This window comes from Oncorhynchus kisutch, linkage group LG15 (assembly GCF_002021735.2).
Source record: "Oncorhynchus kisutch isolate 150728-3 linkage group LG15, Okis_V2, whole genome shotgun sequence".
Classification (NCBI taxonomy): domain Eukaryota; kingdom Metazoa; phylum Chordata; class Actinopteri; order Salmoniformes; family Salmonidae; genus Oncorhynchus; species Oncorhynchus kisutch.
The window spans coordinates 13,595,110-13,620,924 of record NC_034188.2 but is presented as its reverse complement, the minus strand read 5'-3'; the positions used below and the strand labels follow the sequence as shown (position 1 = coordinate 13,620,924).

The following is a 25,815-nucleotide window of genomic DNA, read 5'->3' as shown; positions in this document are numbered from 1 at the left end:
ATGACAGGGACAGGGATGACAGGGGGCAGGGACAGTGTAACTACCAGGGGACAGGGATGACAGGGGACAGTGTAACTGCCAGGGGACAGGGATGACAGGGACAGTGTAACTGCCAGGGGAAAGGGGATGACAGTGGACAGGGTAGACAGTCCACAGAGATGACAGGGTACAGGGACAATGTAACTGCCAGGGAACAGGGATGACAGGAGACAGGGATGACAGGGGACAGGGATGCCAGGGGACAGGGATGACAGGAGACAGGGATGACATGGGACAGGGATGACAGGAGACAGGGATGACAGGAGACAGGGATGATATGGGACAGGGATGACAGGGATGACAGGGGACAGGGATGACAGGGATGACAGGAGACAGGGATGACAGGAGACAGGGATGACCGGAGAAAGGAATGACATTTTTTACCAGTAGCAGAGCCATGGTAAGTAGATCAACCAGATAGCACCTGGTTTCGGATGGGATGTTAAACAGGTGTCCTGGCTCTCTGTGGTCATTAAAAATCCCATGGCACTTTGATGTCATGTATAAATTCCCAACCTGGCCCCATTCCATCATGGCCACCTAATCATCCCTCTCATTCCTTATTGGCATAAATAAACAATCTGGACCCTTTCTTTCTAAAATTATCTGCAGAAATTGTTGCCACCCCTATTACTAGCCTGTTCAACCTCTCTTTCGTGTCGTCTGAAATTCCCAAAGATTGGAAAGCAGCTGCGGTCATCCCCCTCTTCAAAGGGGGGGACACTCTTGACCCAAACTGCTACAGACCTATATCTATCCTACCATGCCTTTCTAAGGTCTTCGAAAGCCAAGTCAACAAACAGATTACCGACCATTTCGAATCTCACCATACCTACTCTGCTATGCAATCTGGTTTCAGAGCTGGTCATGGGTGCACCTCAGCCACGCTCAAGGTCCTAAACGATATCTTAACCGCCATCGATAAGAAACATTACTGTGCAGCCGTATTCATTGATCTGGCCAAGGCTTTCGACTCTGTCAATCACCACATCCTCATCGGCAGACTCGACAGCCTTGGTTTCTCAAATGATTGCCTCGCCTGGTTCACCAACTACTACTCTGATAGATTTCAGTGTGTCAAATCGGAGGGTCTGCTGTCCGGACCTCTGGCAGTCTCTATGGGGGTGCCACAGGGTTCAATTCTTGGACCGACTCTCTTCTCTGTATACATCAATGAGGTCGCTCTTGCTGCTGGTGAGTCTCTGATCCACCTCTACGCAGACGACACCATTCTGTATACTTCCGGCCCTTCTTTGGACACTGTGTTAACAACCCTCCAGGCAAGCTTCAATGCCATACAACTCTCCTTCCGTGGCCTCCAATTGCTCTTAAATACAAGTAAAACTAAATGCATGCTCTTCAACCGATCGCTACCTGCACCTACCCGCCTGTCCAACATCACTACTCTGGACGGCTCTGACTTAGAATACGTGGACAACTACAAATACTTAGGTGTCTGGTTAGACTGTAAACTCTCCTTCCAGACCCATATCAAACATCTCCAATCCAAAGTTAAATCTAGAATTGGCTTCCTATTTCGCAACAAAGCATCCTTCACTCATGCTGCCAAACATACCCTTGTAAAACTGACCATCCTACCAATCCTCGACTTTGGCGATGTCATTTACAAAATAGCCTCCAATACCCTACTCAACCAATTGGATGCAGTCTATCACAGTGCAATCCGTTTTGTCACCAAAGCCCCATATACTACCCACCATTGCGACCTGTACGCTCTCATTGGCTGGCCCTCGCTTCATACTCGTCGCCAAACCCACTGGCTCCATGTCATCTACAAGACCCTGCTAGGTAAAGTACCCCCTTATCTCAGCTCGCTGGTCACCATAGCATCTCCCACCTGTAGCACACGCTCCAGCAGGTATATCTCTCTAGTCACCCCCAAAACCAATTATTTCTTTGGCCGCCTCTCCTTCCAGTTCTCTGCTGCCAATGACTGGAACGAGCTATAAAAATCTCTGAAACTGGAAACACTTATCTCCCTCACTAGCTTTAAGCACCAACTGTCAGAGCAGCTCACAGATTACTGCACCTGTACATAGCCCACCTATAATTTAGCCCAAACAACTACCTCTTTCCCAACTGTATTTAATTAATTTATTTTGCTCCTTTGCACCCCATTATTTTTATTTCTACTTCGCACATTCATCCATTGCAAATCTACCATTCCAGTGTTTTACTTGCTATATTGTATTTACTTTGCCACCATGGCCTTTTTTGCCTTTACCTCCCTTCTCACCTCATTTGCTCACATTGTATATAGACTTGTTTATACTGTATTATTGACTGTATGTTTGTTTTACTCCATGTGTAACTCTGTGTCGTGGTATCTGTCGAACTGCTTTGCTTTATCTTGGCCAGGTCACAATTGTAAATGAGAACTTGTTCTCAACTTGCCTACCTGGTTAAATAAAGGTGTACTCAACTAGCCTACCTGGTTAAATAAAGGTAAAATAAATACAAATTAAATCACTCATCTTTCCAGCTGACGTGTGGTGAGTGTTCTAGCACACAACTGTTGCAGAGCATCACCCAGGTGGGTGGTGGATGAAGTGAGTTTACCTTCTTACTAACTGCTTTGAGTACCTCAGTTGGTAGAAAAGTGCTATATAGATCAAGTGTATTATTATTAATGGTGAACGAGGCCTGTCTGTATGCATAAGGGAGGGAGACGGTCACTATGCACATGCTGAGTAACTTTGCTTGTTACCTGAAGACTTGTGTTAGTACTCAGAGCTAGGTGTTTAGCTCAAGTCTCATGTAAAGACAGTCACACGTTAGTCATTTAGCAGATGCTCTTATCCAGAGTGATTTACAGTAATGAGTACATACATTTTCTTTCTCCCATACTGGCCCCCCATGGGAATTGAACTCACAACCCTGGTGTTAGAAACTCCATTCTCTACCAACTGAGCCAAGGATATAGCTCACCAGCTGAGGTTATGACACCAGGAATTAAAGAGTGTAGCGAATTCGGGGGGCATTTTCTACCAAGAATGAACATACTCACCGATGCCGACCCTGTATCAAATCCCCACACGGCTGCTGCATTTAGCCTTGAATGGTTTTTAATGCTTTCTGGTCCTTACCGTGACAATCTGAGAGTAGAAAAGCATCGGTCTTCATCCTCGTTCCTCTCAGCCTGTGAATCTGTCACCATCCTCCTCCATTACGTTTTATTATGGAAAACCTGTCTCTTTCTGTCAAACCCCTCGCCCTCTTCAGGATTCACCTTTATAGAAGGGGAGCCCAAATGTGTTAAACAACATTTAACTCCTGTGGTGTTTATGCTTTTCTCAAATAAGAGAAATGGCTTAATTTATAAATATAATATCAAGTTCACATCGAAAACCTAATGTTGCCGAAATTGTTTTCATTGTAAATCAAGGAAGTAATTGAAGACGCAGAATTGGAGGAAGACGTGAGAATGACAAATATACTCTAATTGTTTTAAATCAGTGCACAAGGCACACAAGCAGGAACATTACATAGTTTATACAATGGAGCATTGAAAGACTGACATTAATAATTGATCGGAATGTAATTAGAGAATTCAGCGAAGGGCTTTTGTGCCCAGAGTGGTTTAAGGGGACAATACTTTTGAAACCACAGAGGGACAAACAATTGAACACAAATAATTACAATTATATATAATTAACTGATAATGAAGAACGATTGATCCCTGGCTCCATCAGAAAGGAACAGAAGATGGAGCTGACTGAGGGTCAGCAGGGAACAGGTGTGGAGGTCATGAACAGAGGCCCAGCCGGGCACAGGTGTGGAGGTCATGAACAGGCCCAGCCGGGCACAGGTGTGGAGGTCATGAACAGAGGACCAGCTGGTGGTGGAGTAGTCCGTACAGGAGTGGAGGACAGAGGCCCAGGTGGTGGAGTAGCCCGTACAGGAGTGGAGGACAGAGGCCCAGGTGGTGGAGTAGCCCGTACAGGAGTGGAGGACAGAGGCCCAGGTGGTGGAGTAGCCCGTACAGGAGTGGAGGACAGAGGCCCAGGTGGTGGAGTAGCCCGTACAGGAGTGGAGGACAGAGGCCCAGGTGGTGGAGTAGCCCGTACAGGAGTGGAGGACAGAGGCCCAGGTGGTGGAGTAGCCCGTACAGGAGTGGAGGACATGGGACTGACTGATGCAGCTGTGGACTGGATGCTGGTAGAGGGGGTGGGAGTAGCCTGTACAGGAGTGGAGGACAGGGGACTGACTGATGCAGCTGTGGACTGGATGCTGGTAGAGGGGGTGACAGTAGAGCGAAAGGTGCCAACAAGAGGCAGGGCTGTCTCCACCACTGGAACTGTCAGGTCCTGAACTTCCACAAGTGCCACAAAGCCCTCATCATCATCCTCTTGGACATCAGGATCACCTGTCTCCAGTTGCTCAATAGCAGCCTTGTGATCCTGCAGCACCAAACCAGTCTGATCGAAGAGGTACCCCAAATCAGCTCACATAAAGAAGAAAAAAAAACTGACAAAAATATATGACAATACACAGGACTGAAAATGGAATAATTTTATAATAACATTTCACAAAGAGAAATGTGTTGCTGTTTGTATTAAATATAAAAACTGTATTAGATTATTAATTAAAATGTAAATGATATTACCATTACCAGTGTATTAGTGTGTAACAGTGTAAGGAACTATATGTTCCAACTGAAGACCTTCCTACTGCAGAATGTGGGCAGAATACAGCTTAACCTGCCAGAGTTTCCTGGGACAGGCAAAGTACCTCTCCATCTCTACTGGGCTGCAGATGGTGGTGGAGGGTCGGTCACACCACATTTTGTCAACCCTGGAAAAGACCATCTCTGGAATACCATTCCCCGACCACCTGAACAATGCCTTGGACATCCACTTATGATCCAAACAGGCTACATGCGTTGCTATCCCTTGGGAAGGCATACTGTTAATGTTATCATTAATACATTATTTATTGTGTGGGGATGTTGTATTTTGATCATTCCCCAAAGAACAGGTCATCATATCACGAGACATACTGCGTAGGTCTAGTACATCACTATACATACTTCAAATACAGGCTGGAAGGGCTGAAAAGTAGAACTATTAATTTAATTAGATCAATAAACACCATCAAAATACGATCTTTTGTTTTACTTATCTATTATCTCCATAAACTAAACATCATCATTAATGAACATAATAACTCCAAATTAGTATGAAAATAGTGGGGTTGACAGACTAGTTTGATGGTCAGGGTAATCGGACGTTAAACTAGGCAACGTTACTTCGATACTGCAGTTTACTAGCGCGTTAGACAGCGTTACTGTAGCTAACGTTACACTGTAAATATTGTTTACCGAACCGTGCTAACATATTACCGTAGCCTAAATACACTGATCTTACCAGCTAGATATTCCGATCGATGATGATGATCAATGAAAACAGCAGACAACAAAAAAATTGTAGCTAACGTTACTTCAGAAAATAAAGATATTTCGCGAACAAATTACCTGAGGAAATATATTTTTCAATTGTTCTCTTCTAGCGTTTAAAGGTCCCGCTACAGCTCATGTTACTTCAGAAAATAAATTAAACTCGCGAACAAAATTACCTGAAAGGAAATACACTTTCCATGGGCCTCTTGACTAGAGTTTAAAGGTCCCGCCATAGTTCTATCCTCATTGGTCAATTATTGGTCGCACTGGCGTCTCGGATTGGTTGGCGAGTACAATTCTTGGTTACGTCTTGGTTGCATACGGCGATATGATTGGACCAGCCAAAATAAACAACTTGTCACAGAGGGCAGCACTGGAGAGAGAGAGAGAGAGAGAGAGAGAGAGAGAGATAGATATATATACACACATCTCTCTCTTCTCTCTCTCTCTCTGCAGTGCTGCCCTCTGTGACAAGTTGTTTATTTTGGCTGGTATATATATGACATTTGTAATGTCTTTATTGTTTTGAAACTTCTGTTTACTGTTAATTTGTATTGTTTATTTCACTTTTGTATATTATCTACCTCACTTGCTTTGGCAATGTTAACACATGTTTCCCATGCCAATAAAGCCCCTTGAATTGAATTGAGATAGGAGAGAGAGAAGAGAGCGAGAGCGAGCTAAAGAGGTGCAGTGCTAGCTGTGCCACTAGAGATTCTTGATTCGATGCGGCGCACAATTGGCCCAGCGTCGTCCGGGTTAGGGGAGGGTTTGGCCGGCAGGGATGTCCTCTCCCCATTGTGCACCAGCTTCTGTGGCGGGCCAGAGGTGTATGGTGTTATCTCTGACACATTGGTGCTTCCGGTTGGTTGGGTTGTGTTTCGAAGGTCGCATGGCTCTCGACCTTCACCTCCCGAGTCCGTACAGGAGTTGCAGCGATGAAACAAGACTGTAACTACCAATCGGATACCACGAAATTGGGGAGAAAAAGGGGTAAAAAAGAACTATTATAAAAAAAATTAAAGCTTGATTATCAGCTGAAAGTAGTAGCACGGCCCGCTACCAAAGACTGTGGGCTCTCCTTCTCCGTGGCCGACGTGGGTAAAGTAATTAAACGTGTTAACCCTTGCAAGGCTGCCAGTCCAGACGGCATCCCTAGCCGCGTCCTCAAAGCATGCGCAGACCAGCTGGCTGGTGTGATAATGAACACAAGCTTCAAGATGGCCACCATTGTTCCTGTTCCCAAGAAAGCTAAGGTAACTGAACTAAATTACTATCACCCCGTAGCACTCACTTCTGTCATTATGATGTGCTTTGAGAGACTAGTCAAGGATCATATCACCTCCACCCTACCTGGTAACCTAGACTCACTCCAATTTGCTTACCGCCTCAATAGGTACACAGACGATGCAATCGCCATCCCACTGCACACTGCCCTATCCCATCTGGACAAGAGGAATACCTATGTAAGAATGATGTTCATTGACTACAGCGCAGCATTCTACACCATAGTACCATTAAAACTCATCATTAAGCTTGAGACCCTGGGTCTTGATCCTGCCCTGTGCAACTGGCACCTTGACTTTCTGACAGGCCGCCTCCAGGTGGTGAAGGTAGGAAACAACATCTCCACCCCACTGATCCTCAAAACTGGGGCCCCACAAGGGTATGTTCTCAGCCCTCTCCTGTACTCCCTGTTCACCCATGACTGCGTGGTCAACTCAATCATCAAGCTTGCAGACAACACAACAGTGGTAGGCTTGATTACCAACAACGATGAGACAGCCTACAGGAAAGGAGGTGAGGGCCCTCGAAGTGTGGTGTCAGGAAAATAACCTCTCAATCAACGTCAACAAAACAAAGGAGATGATCGTGGACTTCAGGAAACCGCAGAGAGAACACAACCCCCATCCACATCAACGGGACAGTAGTGGAGAAGGTGGAAAGATTTAAGTTCCTTGTACGGCAACTGCACCGCCCTCAACTGCTAGGCACTCCAGAGGGTAGTGCGGTCTGCACAACGCATCACCGGGGGCAAATGACCTGCCCTCCAGGACACCTACAGCACCCAATGTCACAGGAAAGCCAAAAAGATCATCAAGGACAACAACTACCCGAGCCACTGTCGGTTCACCCCGCTACAATACAGAAGGCGAGGTCAGTACAGGTGCATCACAGCTGGGACCGAGAGACTGAAGAACAGCTTCTATCTCAAGGCCTTTAGACTGTTAAAGAGCCATCACTAACATAGAGAGGCTATTGTCTACATACAGACTCAAATCACTGGCCACTTAAATAAATGGATTTAATAAAGGTATCACTAGTCACATTAAATAATGCCACTTTAATGTTTAAATATCCTACATTACTCATCTCATATGTACAGTTGAAGTCAGACGTTTACATACACTTAGGTTGGAGTCGTTAAAACACGTTTTTCAAAGACTCCACAAATGTCTTGTTAACAAACTATCATTTTGGCAAGTCGTTCTGGACATCTACTTTGTGCATGACACAAGTAATATTTCCAACAATTGTTTACAGACAGATTATTTCAGTTGAATTCACTGTATCACAATTCTAGTGGGTCAGAAGTTAACATACACTAAGTTGACTGTGCCTTTAAACAGCTTGGATTCCAGAAAATTATGTCATTGCTATAGAAGCTTCTTATAGGCTAATTGACATCATTTGAGTCAATTAGAGGTATACCTGTGGATGTATTTCAAGGCCTACCTTCAAACTCAGTGCATCTTTGCTTGACATCATTGGAAAATCAAAAGAAATCAGGCCAAGACCTCAGAAAAAAAGTTATAGGCCTCCACAAGTCTGGTTGCACATTTTGAGTGTTCCTTATTTGTTAAGTAAAAAACTGAGCACAGAAAAACAGAATCAACAAAGGCAATGCTACCAAATACTAACTGAGTGTATGTAAACATCTGACCCACTGGGAATGTGATGAAATAAATAAAAGCTGAAATAAATCATTCTCTTTACTATTATTCTGACATTTCACATTCTTAAAATAAAGTGGTGATCCTAACTGACCTAAGACAGGGATTTTTTACTAGGATTAAATGTCAGGAATTGTGAAAACTGAGTTTACATGTATTTGGCTAAGGTGTACGCAAACTTCTGACTTCAACTGTATATATATTGTATTTTATACCATCTTGCCTATGCCGCACAGCCATGGCGCATCCATATATTTATATGTACATATTCTTATTCCATTCCCTTACATTGTGTGTATAAGGTAGTCATTGTGAATTTGTTAGATTACTTGTTAGATATTATTGCACTGTTGGAACTAGAAGCACAAGCATTTCGCAACACTCACATTAACATCTGTTAACCAAGTGAATGTGAGCAATACAATTTAATTTTATTTGACCAGAATAGAAAGAGGAGTGGGAGGCCCTGGGGCACAACTGAGCAAGAGGACAAGTCCTCAACTGGTAGCTTCATTAAATACTACCCGCAAAACACCAGTCTCAACGTCGACGGTCTAGAGGCAACTCTGGGATACTGGCCTTTAGGCAGAGTTCCTCTGTCCAGTGTCTGTGTTCTTTTGCCCATCTTAATCTTTTATTTTTATTGGCCAGTCTGAGATATGGCTTTTTCTTTGCAACTCTGCCTAGAAAGCCAGCATCCCGGAGTCACCTCTTCACTGTTGACGTAGAGACTGGTGTTTTGCAAGTACTATTTATTGAAGCTGCCAGTTGAGGACTTGTGAGGCATCTGTTTCTCAAATTAAAAGTCTAATTGAAACTTGTTCTCAAAACATTATTTAATCACCTTTCAATAACCTATCATTTCCGTTCTCAGAACGTTAATGAAAACTTTCCGGAAACCATAGTAAGACGTTATCAGAACCTCCCTGCAACCTAAAATTGAACGTTGCCAGAACAGGTGACATTTTCACTTCAGTTCTCAGAACATTCAGTTTCACCGTCCAGGAAACGTATAGCTTCGTTCCCAGAACCAATGGGAAACCAAAAACGTATGTTACCACAAATTCCAAGGAACCAAATGTGCTAGCTGATTCAATATTTGCCTCTTATCTTGCCTTTTTCTTGGGTTTAAATGTGTTTAATAAACCCATTTAATCATAGCTGAATATCGCACAGAAGCCTTGACTGACTAGATGTTTAAATGCAGGCAGTATTGAATGTATTGATTTCCTTACATTATTTTCCTGTATGTCCAACTCCCACCCATGAATTTCTCGACATCCTTATTTGGGCGGAGAACGTCTTGACTGCATGTGCAATTTCGTTGAAAAGGCGTGAGATGGGTGTGGCTTCCCCACACATATCCAATGAAACCCCATTCATCTGTGGAAAGGGGCGAGGCCGCAGAGGGAAACCCTTGCAGTCTGTGGACGGGAGTTGGTGGAGGGGGCAGGGTTATGAGACGGAAGTGTCTAACTGACTGGTCCAGCTGTCATCGACTAGAAGAGACCATTCGCACCGGCTGACTTGGAAATGCAGAAAATGGAAAAAAGCTGAAATATGGCAACATCTAGGAACCATAAGGACATGACGACCATTTAGAGGTACATAATGCACGACCTAGAATGAGTTTCATAAATGTAATGTCATACCAGAGAATTGCAGTCAGGTTTGTACTCGTAGTTTGAAATTGCTAAATTATGATGACAACGATTGGTGCTAAGCTATGACATTGAACACACAGGACACGAAACCGACGAGGTCGTTTAAAGATACACATACCATTTAAATCCAATATTACCGCAGATCCAGGCCGTGTATCGCTGTAGGTGGAATTTTAGGATACATTTCATTTCTAGTCGACATTGTTGCTTATCTGCGTCGATTGCTCGCTAGATCGGCAACAATGTATCTACTGTGGTAGCTTGTCGGCTATAACCGTAGCAGCTTTTATACAGGGAACTAGGCTACCCTAGATTCAGAACAGACAAGAGACGTCATCAGTATTGCTTTAAATGGTCGCGTCGGAGTTGGTCATTGGAGAAAAAAATAAATCTAGATATTCGGTAGGTGTTGGTGTATTTACCTTACTATAACGCGCGGGCATAGACACACTACACTGCATATAGACCGCATATAGATAAACACTGATAATCGCAATGTGTTTGATTGACAGGGCACATGGAGCCCAACGTAGCAGCTGTTAGCTTGCTAGCCACATAACGACCTTTGGGAAGTGAAACGTCAAGTAACAGTGTAGCCAGCCTGCCTGGTTGGTGCTATGTGCTTCTACCACATCTAACCCACGCAGCTTAACTCGAGTGTTTTCTGTTGCGGCTTGTTAGTGCCACTGCTATGCTTAGTCTGTGTAATTTTATCATGTAGCCTTGGCCTACCGTGGCTGAGCGAGTCAATGATTTCTTCTCATTGAGTTACATCACAGGACTAGCAGGCTGCAGTTGCAGCAAAGTCACTGCAGTTGGCGAGGCTGGTGTTTTGGAAGGCCTGTAGGCTCAAATTGTGGTGGGACAGCCTTTGTATTTATGCCCTCAATCCTCCCTCCCCTCCCCGCTCTCTCCCTCCCTCCCCGCTCTCTCCCTCCCTCCCCACTCTCCCCCACATCCCCCTTTCTCGCTCATACCTTCACTCCTCGCCTCCCCTCCTGCTCTCCCTCCCTCCCTCCCCACTCTCCCCCACATTCCCCTTTCTCGCTCATGCCTTCACTCCTCGCCTCCCCCCCGCTCTCCCCCACATCCCCCTTTCTCGCTCATGCCTTCACTCCTCACCTCCCCCTCACCCACTTTTCCCCCTTCTCTCCCTCACTTCTTCTCTCCTTTCTCATGTTAAACAGTAGGAAATAGGCATAGAAGACACTGAGATAAGAAGAACCAAGTTAAGCAGGAAACATTGGCTTTACCCCAGGATTCATAAATGGACGACTACGGCTTCGGAGTCCTGGTGAAGAATAACTGCAGTGGCAACAAATCTGCTTTCCCCGTGAGGATCCCTCACCTCCAACCCCAACCCTCCCACCTCAATCACTCCGCCAACCCCCCCAGCCCCCCTTCATTCATCAATAGCACCTCGGCCACCAATGGAGGAGGTAGCGCCTGGCTGTTCCCCTCCGTAACACCCCACAGTAACATGCAGGATGAGATCCTTGACTCCGACAAGGCCAAAGCCCTGGACCTGCAGGAGAAGGCCCAGCCGCAGGCCCTCTCCCCTGGGCAGCAAGAGGCCAGAGGTGGCCTAGGGGAGCTAGATGGGTCTCTACCTGAGGACTGCTCCCTGGAGAAGGGCTCATTGGAGAGCAGTGGTGGGAAGGAGAAGCTTAGGGGTGGGATGGACTCTCCTCCGGTGCTGGGGGGGTTTGACTACCAGGACAGCCTGGGGATGGCGACGTCTGGAGCCCAGTCCACCACCACTACCTCCTCCCTGACTTCCTTCAACAACTGGTCCCCGGCCGTACCCTCCAACCCCTCCCCCGTGGTCAGTGAGGACGTTGGGAGCGGGTTCTTTGGCCCGGCCGGTTCCAACGCTAACGGACCCCCGATGCTTTTCCAGAACTTCTCCCACCACGCCGGGCCCGGCTTCGGAGGGGTGGGGGGTAGCTTCTCCCCCCAGATTGGCCCTGTCTCCCAGCACCACCCTTCTCCACACCCCCACCACTACCACCCCCACAACCAGGGGGTCCCCCCGCACCCCCGCCGTTCTCCAGCTTCTCCCCACCCTCCCCAGCCCTCCTTCCCCCCTCACCCCCACCGCTCTGGAGCTTTCACCCAGCTGCCCCACCTGGCCCCAGCCCAGTCAAAGCCCCCCTCCCCTTGGGGCAGCTACCAGAGCCCTGCCCCCTCCACCCCCACTTCCACGTCCTGGAGCCCTGGAGTGGGGTACGGTGGCTGGGGAGGGTCACAGGGGGTCCGAGAGTACCGCAGGGGCCTCAACGGAGGGGTGACGGCCCTCAACTCCATCTCACCACTAAAGAAGTCTTTCCCCAACAACCAGGTACTCTTCCAGCTAGTTATACTGCACACCTCCCGTTGAACAACCAGGTACTCTTCTAGCTAGTTATACAGCACACCTCCCGTTGAACAACCAGGTACTCTTCTAGCTAGTTACACAGCACACCTCCCGTTGAACAACCAGGTACTCTTCTAGCAAGTTACACAGCACACCTCCCGTTGAACAACCAGGTACTCTTCCAGCTAGTTATACAGCACACCTCCAATTGAACAAGCTGGCACTGTGCTAGCTAGTTATACAGCACACCTCCCGTTGAACAAGCTGGCACTGTGCTAGCTAGATATACAGCACACCTCCAATTGAACAAGCTGGCACTGTGCTAGCTAGATATACAGCACACCTCCCGTTGAACAAGCTGGCACTGTGCTAGCTAGATATACAGCACACCTCCAATTGAACAAGCTGGCACTGTGCTAGCTAGATATACTGCACACCTCCCATTGAACAAGCTGGCACTGTGCTAGCTAGATATACAGCACACCTCTCATTGAACAAGCTGGCACTGTGCTAGCTAGATATACAGCACACCTCCCATTGAACAAGCTGGCACTGTGCTAGCTAGATATACAGCACACCTTCCATTGAACAAGCTGGCACTGTGCTAGTTATACAGCACACCTCCCGTTGAACAAGCTGGCACTGTGCTAGATATACAGCACACCTCCCATTGAACAAGCTGGCACTGTGCTAGATATACTGCACACCTCCAATTGAACAAGCTGGCACTGTGCTAGATATACAGCACACCTCCCGTTGAACAAGCTGGCACTGTGCTAGATATACAGCACACCTCCAATTGAACAAGCTGGCACTGTGCTAGCTAGATATACAGCACACCTCCCATTGAACAAGCTGGCACTGCGCTAGATATACTGCACACCTCCAATTGAACAAGCTGGCACTGTGCTAGTTATACAGCACACCTCCCGTTGAACAAGCTGGCACTGTGCTAGATATACAGCACACCTCCCATTGAACAAGCTGGCACTGTGCTAGATATACAGCACACCTCCCATTGAACAAGCTGGCACTGTGCTAGTTATACAGCACACCTCCCATTGAACAAGCTGGCACTGCGCTAGATATACAGCACACCTCCCGTTGAACAAGCTGGCACTGTGCTAGATATACAGCACACCTCCCGTTGAACAAGCTGGCACTGTGCTAGATATACAGCACACCTCCAATTGAACAAGCTGGCACTGTGCTAGATATACAGCACACCTCCCGTTGAACAAGCTGGCACTGTGCTAGATATACAGCACACCTCCCGTTGAACAAGCTGGCACTGTGCTAGATATACAGCACACCTCCCGTTGAACAAGCTGGCACTGTGCTAGATATACAGCACACCTCCCGTTGAACAAGCTGGCACTGTGCTAGATATACAGCACACCTCCCGTTGAACAAGCTGGCACTGTGCTAGATATACAGCACACCTCCCGTTGAACAAGCTGGCACTGTGCTAGATATACAGCACACCTCCCGTTGAACAAGCTGGCACTGTGATAGATATACAGCACACCTCCCGTTGAACAAGCTGGCACTGTGCTTGATATACAGCACACCTCCCGTTGAACAAGCTGGCACTGTGATAGATATACAGCACATCATACCTGCTAAGACTGGATGTCCCAAAGGCCTCAGACTGATGAGTAGCTTAACCATAATCATAATGACTTACAATTTAACTAGTAAATTATTTTCCTTCATTTAAATGTTTTGCCAAACTCATTGTGCTTGATTTAGTTGGTTATGATATAATTTATTCACGCCTACAGCTAATCCAGCTAATACTGTTGTCTATTGAGCCTTAATATAAACTGCCTGTTAAGCACATCAATGGTACAATCACATGGTACTATCCTACATGTACTACATGGTACAGTCCTACAGAATATTATCCTGTCTTCCAGGTTCCCTCTCAGAAGTATCTTCGTAACAACTCTGGGTTCAACCACAAGCCTTGGATGGAAGACAGCATGAGTCGTACGGACAACTTCCCTTTCCAGGTGAGTACAGAGATGAGCGAACTGTAGAGGGGAAAGTATATTCATCCACTCTTACAGGACAAGTGGTGTTAAAACATGCTTGTATATTGTTAAAACCAACACATGAAGCTTTGTTATGGACTACAGTACACATCAAAGTAAATAAGAGCAAATATGATCTAGTTACGAGAGTCTAGTAAGTAGAGCATCTGATAACATCAATCAGGCCAACTAAATGATTCAGCTCACATGTAAGTAACTCTTTATTATTGGATAAGTAGACTTATACATCTGTCATTGTGGTGGTAAGCGAATGCCAGGATGAGGCCTATTCCGGTAATGTGTTCATCCAAAATGGCACAATATTCCCTGTATAGTGCACTACTTTTAACCAGAGCATGGTCAGAAGTAGTGCACTATATATAGGGAATAGGGTGCCATTTGGGATGGAAACCCCAGTCTTCTGTCCTTGTTAGAGATGCAGCGCGTTAGAAATGCCACAATGCCTGTATGACAAATGTTGACATACTGTCATCTCACTTCTACAGGCTTTGGCCCTGTTTGAAAATTGCAGATCTGATATGACCTGGATTTGCATAAATCTAGTTTTATCTTTCCAGTCACATACAGATCAGTGATTACTTAAAGGAATGGATTAATTTAAAAATAATCACTGTTTATCTACTTTTTTAAATTTTTCTTCCCCTTAACCAGTTAGGCCAGTTGAGAACACCTTTATTTAACCAGGTAGGCTAGTTGAGAACACCTTTATTTAACCAGGTAGGCTAGTTGAGAACAAGTTCTCATTTACAACTGCGACCTGGCCAAGATAAAGCATAGCAGTGCGACACAAACAACAACAGAGTTACACATGGAAGAGGCATGACAGGGGCAGGGCCATGTGATACAAAGCAGTAGATTATCTACATCTGTAGATATCTCTGTAGAATCAGATAAATAGATTTAGTCTGTATTGTAGTTGATAAGCGTCACCACAGAACTTCTCCATGGACGTGTAACTGTTTAGAGGGTCTTAAGTACCAGGATAACACAGGTATCATCTATTATCAAAGCAAAACTTTGTCAAGGGTCTAGATTAGAACCTACCACCTCTGGGTTCTAGAGTCAGAATGGTTCTATTTTCCTGTTCTTATATAGAACACCGCAGGCTAATCATCGTGTTCCCTGTCTCTGTGTGTGTCTCAGCAGGAGAGAACCCGTTCCTTCGATGGCTTCAGCATGCACTCCCTGGAGAACAGTCTGATTGATATTATGAGGGCTGAACAGGATTCCTTGAAAGGTGAGTTTCTCTGTTTCACATAGTATGAAAAAACACCCTGGGCCTGTATTCACAAAGCATCTCAGAATAAGAGTGCTGTTCTTGAATCAGTTTTCTCTTTTAGAAAATAAGAAATATGATTATATGGTCAGGGGGACATCAAATCAAATCAAATTTATTTATATAGCCCTTCGTACATCAGCTGATATCTCAAAGTGCTGTACAGAAACCCAGCCTAAAACCCCAAACAGCAAGCAATGCAGGTGGAGAAGCACGGTGGCTAGGAAAAACTCCCTAGAAAGGCCAATACCTAGGAAGAAACCTAGAGAGGAACCAGGCTATGTGGGGTGGCCAGTCCTCTTCTGGCTGTGCCGGGTGGAGATTATAACAGAACATGGTCAAGATGTTCAATGTTCATAAATGACCAGCATGGTCGAATAATAATAAGGCAGAACAGTTGAAACTAGAGCAGCAGCACAGTCAGGTGGAAGTTGAAACTGGAGCAGCAGCATGGCCAGGTAGACTGGGGACAGCAAGGAGTCATCATGTCAGGTAGTCCTGGGGCATGGTCCTAGGGCTCAGGTCAGTTGAAACTGGAACAGCAGCATGGCCAGGTGGACTGGGGACAGCAAGGAGTCATCATGTCAGGTAGTCCTGGGGCATGGTCCTAGGGCTCAGGTCCTCCGAGAGAGAGAAAGAAAGAGAGAAGGAGAGAATTAGAGAACGCACACTTAGATTCACACAGGACACCGAATAGGACAGGAGAAGTACTCCAGATATAACAAACTGACCCCAGCCCCCCGACACATAAACTACTGCAGCATAAATACTGGAGGCTGAGACAGGAGTGGTCAGGAGACACTGTGGCCCCATCCGAGGACACCCCCGGACAGGGCCAAACAGGAAGGATATAACCCCACCCACTTTGCCAAAGCACAGCCCCCACACCACATGATCATAGATCAGCAGTCCTACTCTGAGATGCTTTGTGAATATAGGCCCTGGTATTCTGGAATACTCCAAACAATGAGAAAATATTAGCTGGACATACAGTAATGGCATATTTTTTTATGTAGAGCTTGATGATTGATGTCACATAATTCTGACTGGTTGGTGAAATGGCTGCTTAGCTCAAATCGCTGCACCAACACAAAGTGTGGTTGTACTGGATACTCATAAAAGATTATACTCGTTGATGTCAAGTCTTTTCAAAGACATCCTGCTGAATTCCTGAGCTGCAGTAGAGCAGAGTAGTGGAAGCACAGACACATTTAAGACTGAGTCCTCTGAGTGGTGGGAGTACTGAGCAATACTCTTCTGTCTTAACCTGTTCAATCTCACACACAAAGCTACCTGCTAAAGTACCTCCATGCTGGCACTTTCATCTCTGCTCCACTCTCTATTATTTCCACCAACATGAATTAAACATGACGTTTTGTCGCATCACATTTCTGAAGACACATTTTTTTGTTTGTTGCTAAGACTGTCACTATGTTAATGTAGGCCAGTCGATCCACCCTGATTATGCTCTAATTTCCCCTCTCTGATCACGTCTCGCAATCGGTTGGCTGTTAAGTCAGAGTTCTCTGGATGCTTTGATGGTTCTGCTGCTCATCTCAATTCTCATTCTCCTCAGTACATCACAGAACAGCTACAGTTGTTAGAATATCTTGGCAGTATGGAGTTAGAATGCGGTGGCCGGGTGGAGTTAGAATGCGGTGGCCGGGTGGAGTTAGAATGCGGTGGCCGGGTGGAGTTAGAATGCAAAATAATATGCGTATTCTAACTGACTTCTGTCTGTTCCTCTCCAGGTCGCTATGGTTTCTCTCACCAAGGCGGAGACATGTCTTTGCCCATGAATGGTATGGAAATGTTACTTTACCTCAATACTATAAAGTTTATAGCTTTGTTCAGTCATTCACAGTAGTGGTAGTAAATTGGATGCGATTTGTTAATGGGATTTACATTATTTTGTAACCCTGTGCTGTTAAGAGTTATGAAGGTATGAGTTATGAAGGTTGTTGTCTCTTGTTTTACATGCAGCTAGGAGCTATGGCAGACGACGAGGTAATGCTAAACCCAAAATGTCTTCATGTTTTAGCTTCCATCATATCATTATTTGCAAAGCCTCGATTATGTCTGGTTTGGCCTCGCTGTGTAATAGGGTACTGTTTCAGATATGTGTTTTCCTCCCGACTGACTGTTCACTAGGTCCCGACTGAACCTGCAGAGGAAGACTTAAGTCCCCAGGGAGGATTTGAAATTAGTCTTTTTTTTTTACATCAAAATAAAATGTATTAATTCAATCCAAATACTATAAGCCTGGTAGAGTTCCAGGTCATCTGTGTTGCAGTCGTGCTGACTGACCGTCTCACAGATTGCTATATTAACAACGTTCAACACTTGTGGTTGGTATGAGAGCGACAGCAAAAAAGATGACGACCTGACAGGATTGTAGACTGCCTGTTTCCTGCTGGGCGTTTGTGACGTGGCTGTGGTGGCTTGCCACTGGACTTTAACAAAGCATTATGTTGCAAGTGCTTGAGGAAATTGTGGTTGGTTTCATGATCATGGTTCTCATTTGTCTTCACAATAACATTTATTTGGGTAAAATCTTACCCTTTTTCCAAAACTGAGTCAAACGGAGCTGAGCAGAGCTATACCAAGCTGGCCTGGTTAAACATTCACAATAATTGCTGGAAGGGACAATGTGTGTAAATGAAATATCGGAGTCAGCACAGTATGGTTTGGAAAATTCTAACCACAAATGGGTGCAAAGTGGCCAAATAAATCCAGGGTGTCTGGGTTAGTACGGTTTGAGGATCTCTTTCTCTCCGTTCTCCAGGTCACTCTAACCTGTTCCCCATGGGGGACGAGCACTCCTTCGGAGAGGACGAGTCCGGTGACCAGGGACTTCCTGGTTTAGGATCCGCCCACTGTTTCCCGCAGCTCAACGGAGAGCGAGTGGAGAGGTACTCACGCAAGGTGTTTGTGGGAGGACTGCCCCCCGATATAGACGAAGGTATTGATCAATGAACAGAATATTGCACCTTCTACAATGTTGTTTTAGGATTATAAACAATCGTCTCTGTTTTCTATGGTAATGGGCCCTGACATATGTCATAGAGGCTTAGAGGCTGTGGACCACCATTGCAGGTTCCTGAAGGCTAGTTGACTGTGTAGTTGACTAGCTTTGACTCTTTCATTCTCAGATGAGATCACCGCCAGTTTCCGCCGGTTCGGTCACCTGTTTGTTGATTGGCCCCACAAAGCTGAGAGCAAGTCCTATTTCCCACCCAAAGGTGAGTCTGATATGGTCACATTGGCCAGGGAATACTCTGTGCCCTGGTAATGAAGGGAATACTCTGTGCCCTGGTAATGAAGGGAATACTCTGTGCCCTGGTAATGAAGGGAATACTCTGTGCCCTGGTAATGAAGGGAATACTCTGTGCCCTGGTAATGAAGGGAATACTCTGTGCCCTGGTAATGAAGGGAATACTCTGTGCCCTGGTAATGAAGGGAATACTCTGTGCCCTGGTAATGAAGGGAATACTCTGTGCCCTGGTAATGAAGGGAATACTCTGTGCCCTGGTAATGAAGGGAATACTCTGTGCCCTGGTAATGAAGGGAATACTCGGTGCCCTGGTAATGAAGGGAATACTCGGTGCCCTGGTAATGAAGGGAATACTCTGTGCCCTGGTAATGAAGGGAATACTCTGTGCCCTGGTAATGAAGGGAATACTCGGTGCCCTGGTAATGAAGGGAATACTCGGTGCCCTGGTAATGAAGGGAATACTCGGTGCCCTGGTAATGAAGGGAATACTCGGTGCCCTGGTAATGAAGGGAATACTCGGTGCCCTGGTAATGAAGGGAATACTCGGTGCCCTGGTAATGAAGGGAATACTCGGTGCCCTGGTAATGAAGGGAATACTCGGTGCCCTGGTAATGAAGGGAATACTCGGTGCCCTGGTAATGAAGGGAATACTCGGTGCCCTGGTAATGAAGGGAATACTCGGTGCCCTGGTAATGAAGGGAATACTCGGTGCCCTGGTAATGAAGGGAATACTCGGTGCCCTGGTAATGAAGGGAATACTCGGTGCCCTGGTAATGAAGGGAATACTCGGTGCCCTGGTAATGAAGGGAATACTCGGTGCCCTGGTAATGAAGGGAATACTCGGTGCCCTGGTAATGAAGGGAATACTCGGTGCCCTGGTAATGAAGGGAATACTCGGTGCCCTGGTAATGAAGGGAATACTCGGTGCCCTGGTAATGAAGGGAATACTCGGTGCCCTGGTAATGAAGGGAATACTCGGTGCCCTGGTAATGAAGGGAATACTCGGTGCCCTGGTAATGAAGGGAATACTCGGTGCCCTGGTAATGAAGGGAATACTCGGTGCCCTGGTAATGAAGGGAATACTCGGTGCCCTGGTAATGAAGGGAATACTCGGTGCCCTGGTAATGAAGGGAATACTCGGTGCCCTGGTAATGAAGGGAATACTCGGTGCCCTGGTAATGAAGGGAATACTCGGTGCCCTGGTAATGAAGGGAATACTCGGTGCCCTGGTAATGAAGGGAATACTCGGTGCCCTGGTAATGAAGGGAATACTCGGTGCCCTGGTAATGAAGGGAATACTCGGTGCCCTGGTAATGAAGGGAATACTCGGTGCCCTGGTAATGAAGGGAATACTCGGTGCCCTGGTAATGAAGGGAATACTCGGTGCCCTGGTAATGAAGGGAATACTCGGTGCCCTGGTAATGAAGGGAATACTCGGTGCCCTGGTAATGAAGGGAATACTCGGTGCCCTGGTAATGAAGGGAATACTCGGTGCCCTGGTAATGAAGGGAATACTCGGTGCCCTGGTAATGAAGGGAATACTCGGTGCCCTGGTAATGAAGGGAATACTCGGTGCCCTGGTAATGAAGGGAATACTCGGTGCCCTGGTAATGAAGGGAATACTCGGTGCCCTGGTAATGAAGGGAATACTCGGTGCCCTGGTAATGAAGGGAATACTCGGTGCCCTGGTAATGAAGGGAATACTCGGTGCCCTGGTAATGAAGGGAATACTCGGTGCCCTGGTAATGAAGGGAATACTCTGTGCCCTGGTAATGAAGGGAATACTCGGTGCCCTGGTAATGAAGGGAATACTCGGTGCCCTGGTAATGAAGGGAATACTCGGTGCCCTGGTAATGAAGGGAATACTCTGTGCCCTGGTAATGAAGGGAATACTCAGTGCCCTGGTAATGAAGGGAAATAGATGAAGGTCATGAGAGTATTGAGTGTTTTCTTTCCCTTCTTAAGGTTATGCATTCTTGCTGTTCCAAGACGAGAGCTCTGTCCAGGATCTGATTGATGCCTGTATCGAGGAGGATGGCAAGCTCTACCTCTGTGTCTCCAGCCCCACCATCAAGGACAAGCCTGTGAGTGGAGCTTTACGTGTGTGTGTGTGTGTCTGGCTAGTGTGAGACAGTCTGTCTGAGTCTCCTACACACCCAGGCAGTATTTAAAAATGTTTTTAACTGTAATTAAACTTCTTGGTTGGAGTTGTCTGTCCTCCTTGTCAGGCTAGCACTGCTGGTATAAATAGTTGTGAGATTTCCCCAGTCCACCCCCCTAGTTCTGCCCAGTCCACCCCCCATGGTTCACATCTAGTTGTATGGACATTGAAAGAGTTTTACAGACGTTATATGGAATTTGTTACAGCCTTTTCTAGATGTTGTTTGAGTGTTAAATGGGTGTTATCTGAACGTTGTCTGGCCATGCCTGTGTGTTCCTCTAGGTCCAGATCCGTCCCTGGAACCTGAACGACAGTGACTTTGTGATGGACGGCTCTCAGCCTCTGGACCCCAGGAAGACCATCTTCGTAGGGGGGGTGCCACGTCCTCTACGCGCAGGTACTGGACTGTGTTTCTGTGTCTGTGAGGAATGGTGGGGTGGAATGGGGTGAGAGAGTGGAAGAGCTAAAGACCCTGAGCTACAGTCGTAATGCCTTGGCTTTAGCTCAGCAGGCTAACACTGTCTGACAGACCCAGTCAGCCACATCATCAGCCTATATGTGTTAATGTTCCAGTGGAGCTGGCCATGATAATGGATCGTCTGTATGGAGGAGTGTGTTACGCTGGCATCGACACAGACCCTGAGCTGAAGTACCCTAAAGGAGCGGGCCGTGTGGCTTTCTCCAATCAGCAGAGCTACATCGCTGCTATCAGCGCTCGATTCGTTCAGCTGCAGCACGGCGAGATCGACAAACGGGTGAGTCAGTCGGTCTGTGGTAGTTTAGCGGAGCCACATACACCATGCATTTTGTCCAGGAGAAGAACCATAGAGACCTCACATGAACAATAGCTAAGCTACAAAATGGAGCTGGGTCTGAGCTTCTCCCCACGAGTTTCTCTTGTCTCATTCCATCTGGGTATGTTTCATCTCCTCCCTCTTTCCCCTTCTGTCCTCCCCCTTTCCCCCAGGTGGAAGTGAAGCCATACGTGCTGGATGACCAGCTGTGTGATGAGTGCCAGGGGACACGCTGTGGGGGGAAGTTCGCTCCCTTCTTCTGCGCTAACGTCACCTGTCTCCAGTACTACTGTGAGTACTGCTGGGCCGCCATCCACTCCCGGGCCGGACGAGAGTTCCACAAGCCACTGGTCAAGGAGGGGGGCGACCGGCCCCGACACATATCCTTCAGGTGGAACTAGGGAGGGAGAGGGTGACGGGCTATGTTGTAGAAAATAAATGCACTTTTCTTTTTTCTGGTTCCTATTTAGTTTGGAAAATTAATTTAAAAGCTTAATTTAATCTTTATTTTTTTAATCAGACCTTCTCAGAACAGTAAATGCTAAGAAGGACAACTAAGTGAATGAAATCCCGTTTTGAATTTAAGTTAAGGTGTGCATGAGTACTTGGATGCATTATTAGATATGAGAAGAAATGTTTCTTCTGACTTGACTGTACTTTCTTTTCTCACATTAGCTGGCGAAGCTGCTTACATTTGTTGTCAAGAGTAACATATAACATTTGAGTGAGGTATGTGCTGCACCTCAATCAGTATATTAACTAGAACAGTTGTGTGTTAAAGGGTACACTTATTTTTGTTAATTTACGCATGCAGGATTAGGTTGATATTTGTATCATTAACCAAAGTTTGAGAGTAACTGGTCGGGTTAAAGTTCAATAGTCAAAGAAAACCACTGCAGAAGGGCAGACTGACTGACAATTCCCTTCATCATAAATAAACTGTTCAGAATACATGCAGGATTATTTAAGAGAAGATTATCCTCTCGGGCCTGGCAGCGGTTACTGGCATGTGTTTCTAGATCATGGTTTTAAATTGACTCTTTGTAGCCAAAATGGGCAAACCAAAGATTGGCCTAAAAACAAGTGATCAACGGCAGTTGATTATCTGAGGGGTTTAAGGACTATAAGACTCCATTTTCAGGTTCAGAAGGTCAGGAAGGCTAGTGCTGTTTTAAGTTGTTGAATTGTGGAGAGAGGGGAGAAACTGTCTTTGGAAAGACAGGTTTCAGCTGATAGACTACAGCCCTAGCTGTCTAGGCAGGGATCAGGTATTGGCAGTAATATTAGCTCACTTTATATTGTCAGGGATATTAGCACTGGATGCTAACATGCTAATATTGTAGTACTAGTAGGAATTCACAGTACAGTGGTAGCTAGCTACAGTGTTCCCTGAGTGACTCATAGTATGTAGCCTGGTCGTGGCCTGTATGTGCTTCAGTGTTGAACCAACTCCTCTGCCTATCCTTGTCCAGCTAATTAACACAGAGAGTTGGCTAAAGCACAGGCAGACTGGACAACCAGGCTAGTCTCATGGTGATCTGATGCACTCTCTCTCCCATGACTGGAGTGTAGAGGAAATAGATCCGAACTGTGGCGAATGGATACGCTAGTGGATCCTTGCTGTGGAGGATGAATACGTTAGTAGCTGGACACTCTGAAGAACTTACTGTCACAGAGATAAAGATATTATTTTATACATGGCCTGCTGATTTTTGTACAGTGTTTTATAGCTGATTATTTTGTCATGAACATATAAATTTATTATGCACTACTTTTCTAAATATTTTTTTCAATAGTCGTTTTAGGCACATTTTTCATAAGATAACTCCTTTTGCAATACCTCATTTTTTTTCCACTTGATGAGAAATAATTTTGTACCTTTGTTACTAAGAGATCTGCATTTATTGTAAAACTTAATTTAAAAAGAGAAAATTAATGATATTAATATAATTTTCAATTTAGCTTTTTATATATTTAAGTGCTGGTAAATCTTAAATTGTCTGGTCCATTGGTGTGATTGTGTAAAGGAAAGCTAAATAGCCAGACTACAGATGGTTAGCCAATCGTGTACAGACTTCTCTTTCAAAATAATAAACCATAAGTACTGGATCTTAAGGCATGACGAGACCTTTCTAAACTTATTTTGATAGTCTTCAAACATATATTCAGCTTGTAGTGGGTAAGGAAAATCTAGATTCCATTTTTTGACTTGGGTGGATGAGTAAACCCTTATTCCCTTGTATCATCAGAGAGAATGATGACCGGTGTTCTAAAAACTAGATTCTCTTTCTGGAACTACCTGAAGGTTCCAGAACGTTCCAGTTATTCTATGCATGCATGATGTAATACAGAATAACAACATGACTATTGGCTAGTGTTAATGCAGGAAACTATTGTAATGCGCTAGACAGCTTTCCTTTTTATTTTAGTTCTCTCTTTCAGATCACCTCCTAATATCTAGCTTCTCTTTCTCTCCTCAAGTCTGCATCCCTCGCAGGCAGGCAGGCAGACGCAGGCAGGCAGGCAGACACAGGCAGGCAGGCAGACGCACGCAGGCAGACAGACAGGATACCAGAGTGATAACACTTATATGAGTTTAGCCATATAGACACTTCCTAAAAGAGACATGATCACTCCACCCCTGTGATGTGGCTTTGGGACATAGACTTGAATGTGATTCATGTTGCAAGTTAACTTTGAGCGCTTATGTGCAATCCTTCTTTCCTAAAACAGTTTCTCTCATTCTGCAATGTAAACCCATATAAACCATGTAAACATTAAAACAGGATATTTTTTTTCAGTCTACTATTCATGCTGGTGTCTGCAAAGTGAAATGTTCTACTAATATATATAAATATATATATGTGAATTTATTTTTAAACATTTGTTTTGTGCTTATTCAATGATTTTGCTACTACCATGCTACTGTGATTGAGAAAACATTGTATATACTAGGTTGGTGATGTATTTTGTTATATTCTCAATTGAAATGTAACACTTTCATTTGGATCAGATTTTTCTATTTTTTTGGGGTGATGTGTTAAACTTGTTGACGTCTAGGTTTTCTAATTGCTGTATTGTGCATCACATTCAGAGGAATAATGTCTGTTAGTATTACTTGATTGCGAAACATGCCAATAGTTTTTAATGGTATGCTGGGAAGGTTGTATTTATTGATATCTTTTTTACTTGAGACATCTTGATTTTTATTATGTCATTTCACATTTATAAGTTCCGATTTGTACCCCCACACACACACACACACACAATTATGTTGTGCTAATTAAAGATGTCAGTTTTTATAGTTGGTTTGTAGAACTGAAGTAAAAAAAGAAAGAAGATCCTATAAGCATCTGCAGCCAACTATTTAGAACTGTATGCATACAACATTTGAAGTATGTGTATTGTGAGATGTTGAAAGATTAAAACTCCGCTGTGAGGAGAAGTGGTTGTGGTCAGTTTCTTGAGGAAAGCAAGGTATGTGTGCTGCTGAAAGTGTACATGTGCTGGAAATGGACAAATGTGCACTGGTTGTTTTTCTCCCCAGTACATTCCTTATGAACCCTGCACCCAAATATGAATTACTATTTGACTCATGCACTACAACACCTCATTCTGTTACTAAGGAGGACACTTAACTCCACTCATGGATCTAAAAACATTGGATTAGTATAAATTGGCTTGAGGGAGTTTAGCACCAGTCCATTCCTTGAAGAGGAGTGAGTGTACACTTCATGGAGATTGTTCCTCATCCTCACAATACCCACCCCATCTACATTGTTTTGTTCCTCTCTTTAATTGTGTAAAGTGTGTTGTGAACT

The 25,815-nt window shown here is 45.3% G+C and overlaps 1 protein-coding gene across 4 annotated transcripts; it reads left to right on the top strand.

The window, feature by feature from the left end:
* The first annotated feature begins 9,800 nt into the window (after positions 1-9,800).
* LOC109879193 (cytoplasmic polyadenylation element-binding protein 4-like) lies at positions 9,801-25,439 on the top strand. 4 transcript variants are annotated; one of them, XM_031789694.1, is made up of 12 exons: positions 9,801-10,016; positions 11,264-12,417; positions 14,352-14,447; positions 15,636-15,726; positions 17,517-17,567; positions 17,749-17,772; positions 18,551-18,727; positions 18,918-19,007; positions 21,005-21,123; positions 21,483-21,597; positions 21,774-21,955; positions 22,168-25,439. In XM_031789694.1, the coding sequence occupies exons 2-12, from the start codon at positions 11,344-11,346 to the stop codon at positions 22,393-22,395; spliced, it is 2,247 nt and encodes a 748-aa protein (XP_031645554.1). In that variant the 5' UTR covers positions 9,801-10,016; positions 11,264-11,343; the 3' UTR covers positions 22,396-25,439. The 4 variants fall into 4 exon arrangements, with proteins under 4 accessions (XP_031645554.1, XP_031645552.1, XP_031645556.1 ...); XM_031789692.1 differs by having other exon boundaries at positions 15,633-15,726; XM_031789696.1 differs by lacking the exon at positions 17,749-17,772 and having other exon boundaries at positions 9,802-10,016.
* The last annotated feature ends 376 nt before the right edge of the window (positions 25,440-25,815 follow it).

What these genes read in the sequence shown, in the direction of transcription:
- LOC109879193 (XM_031789692.1), top strand. Translation starts at nt 11,344, where the DNA reads ATGGACGACTACGGCTTCGGAGTCCTGGTGAAGAATAACTGCAGTGGC. An exon ending in GTCCTATTTCCCACCCAAAG is followed by an intron (nt 19,008 to 21,004) that starts GTGAGTCTGATA and finishes TCCCTTCTTAAG; the next exon opens with GTTATGCATTCTTGCTGTTC. An exon ending in GCCACGTCCTCTACGCGCAG is followed by an intron (nt 21,598 to 21,773) that starts GTACTGGACTGT and finishes TTAATGTTCCAG; the next exon opens with TGGAGCTGGCCATGATAATG.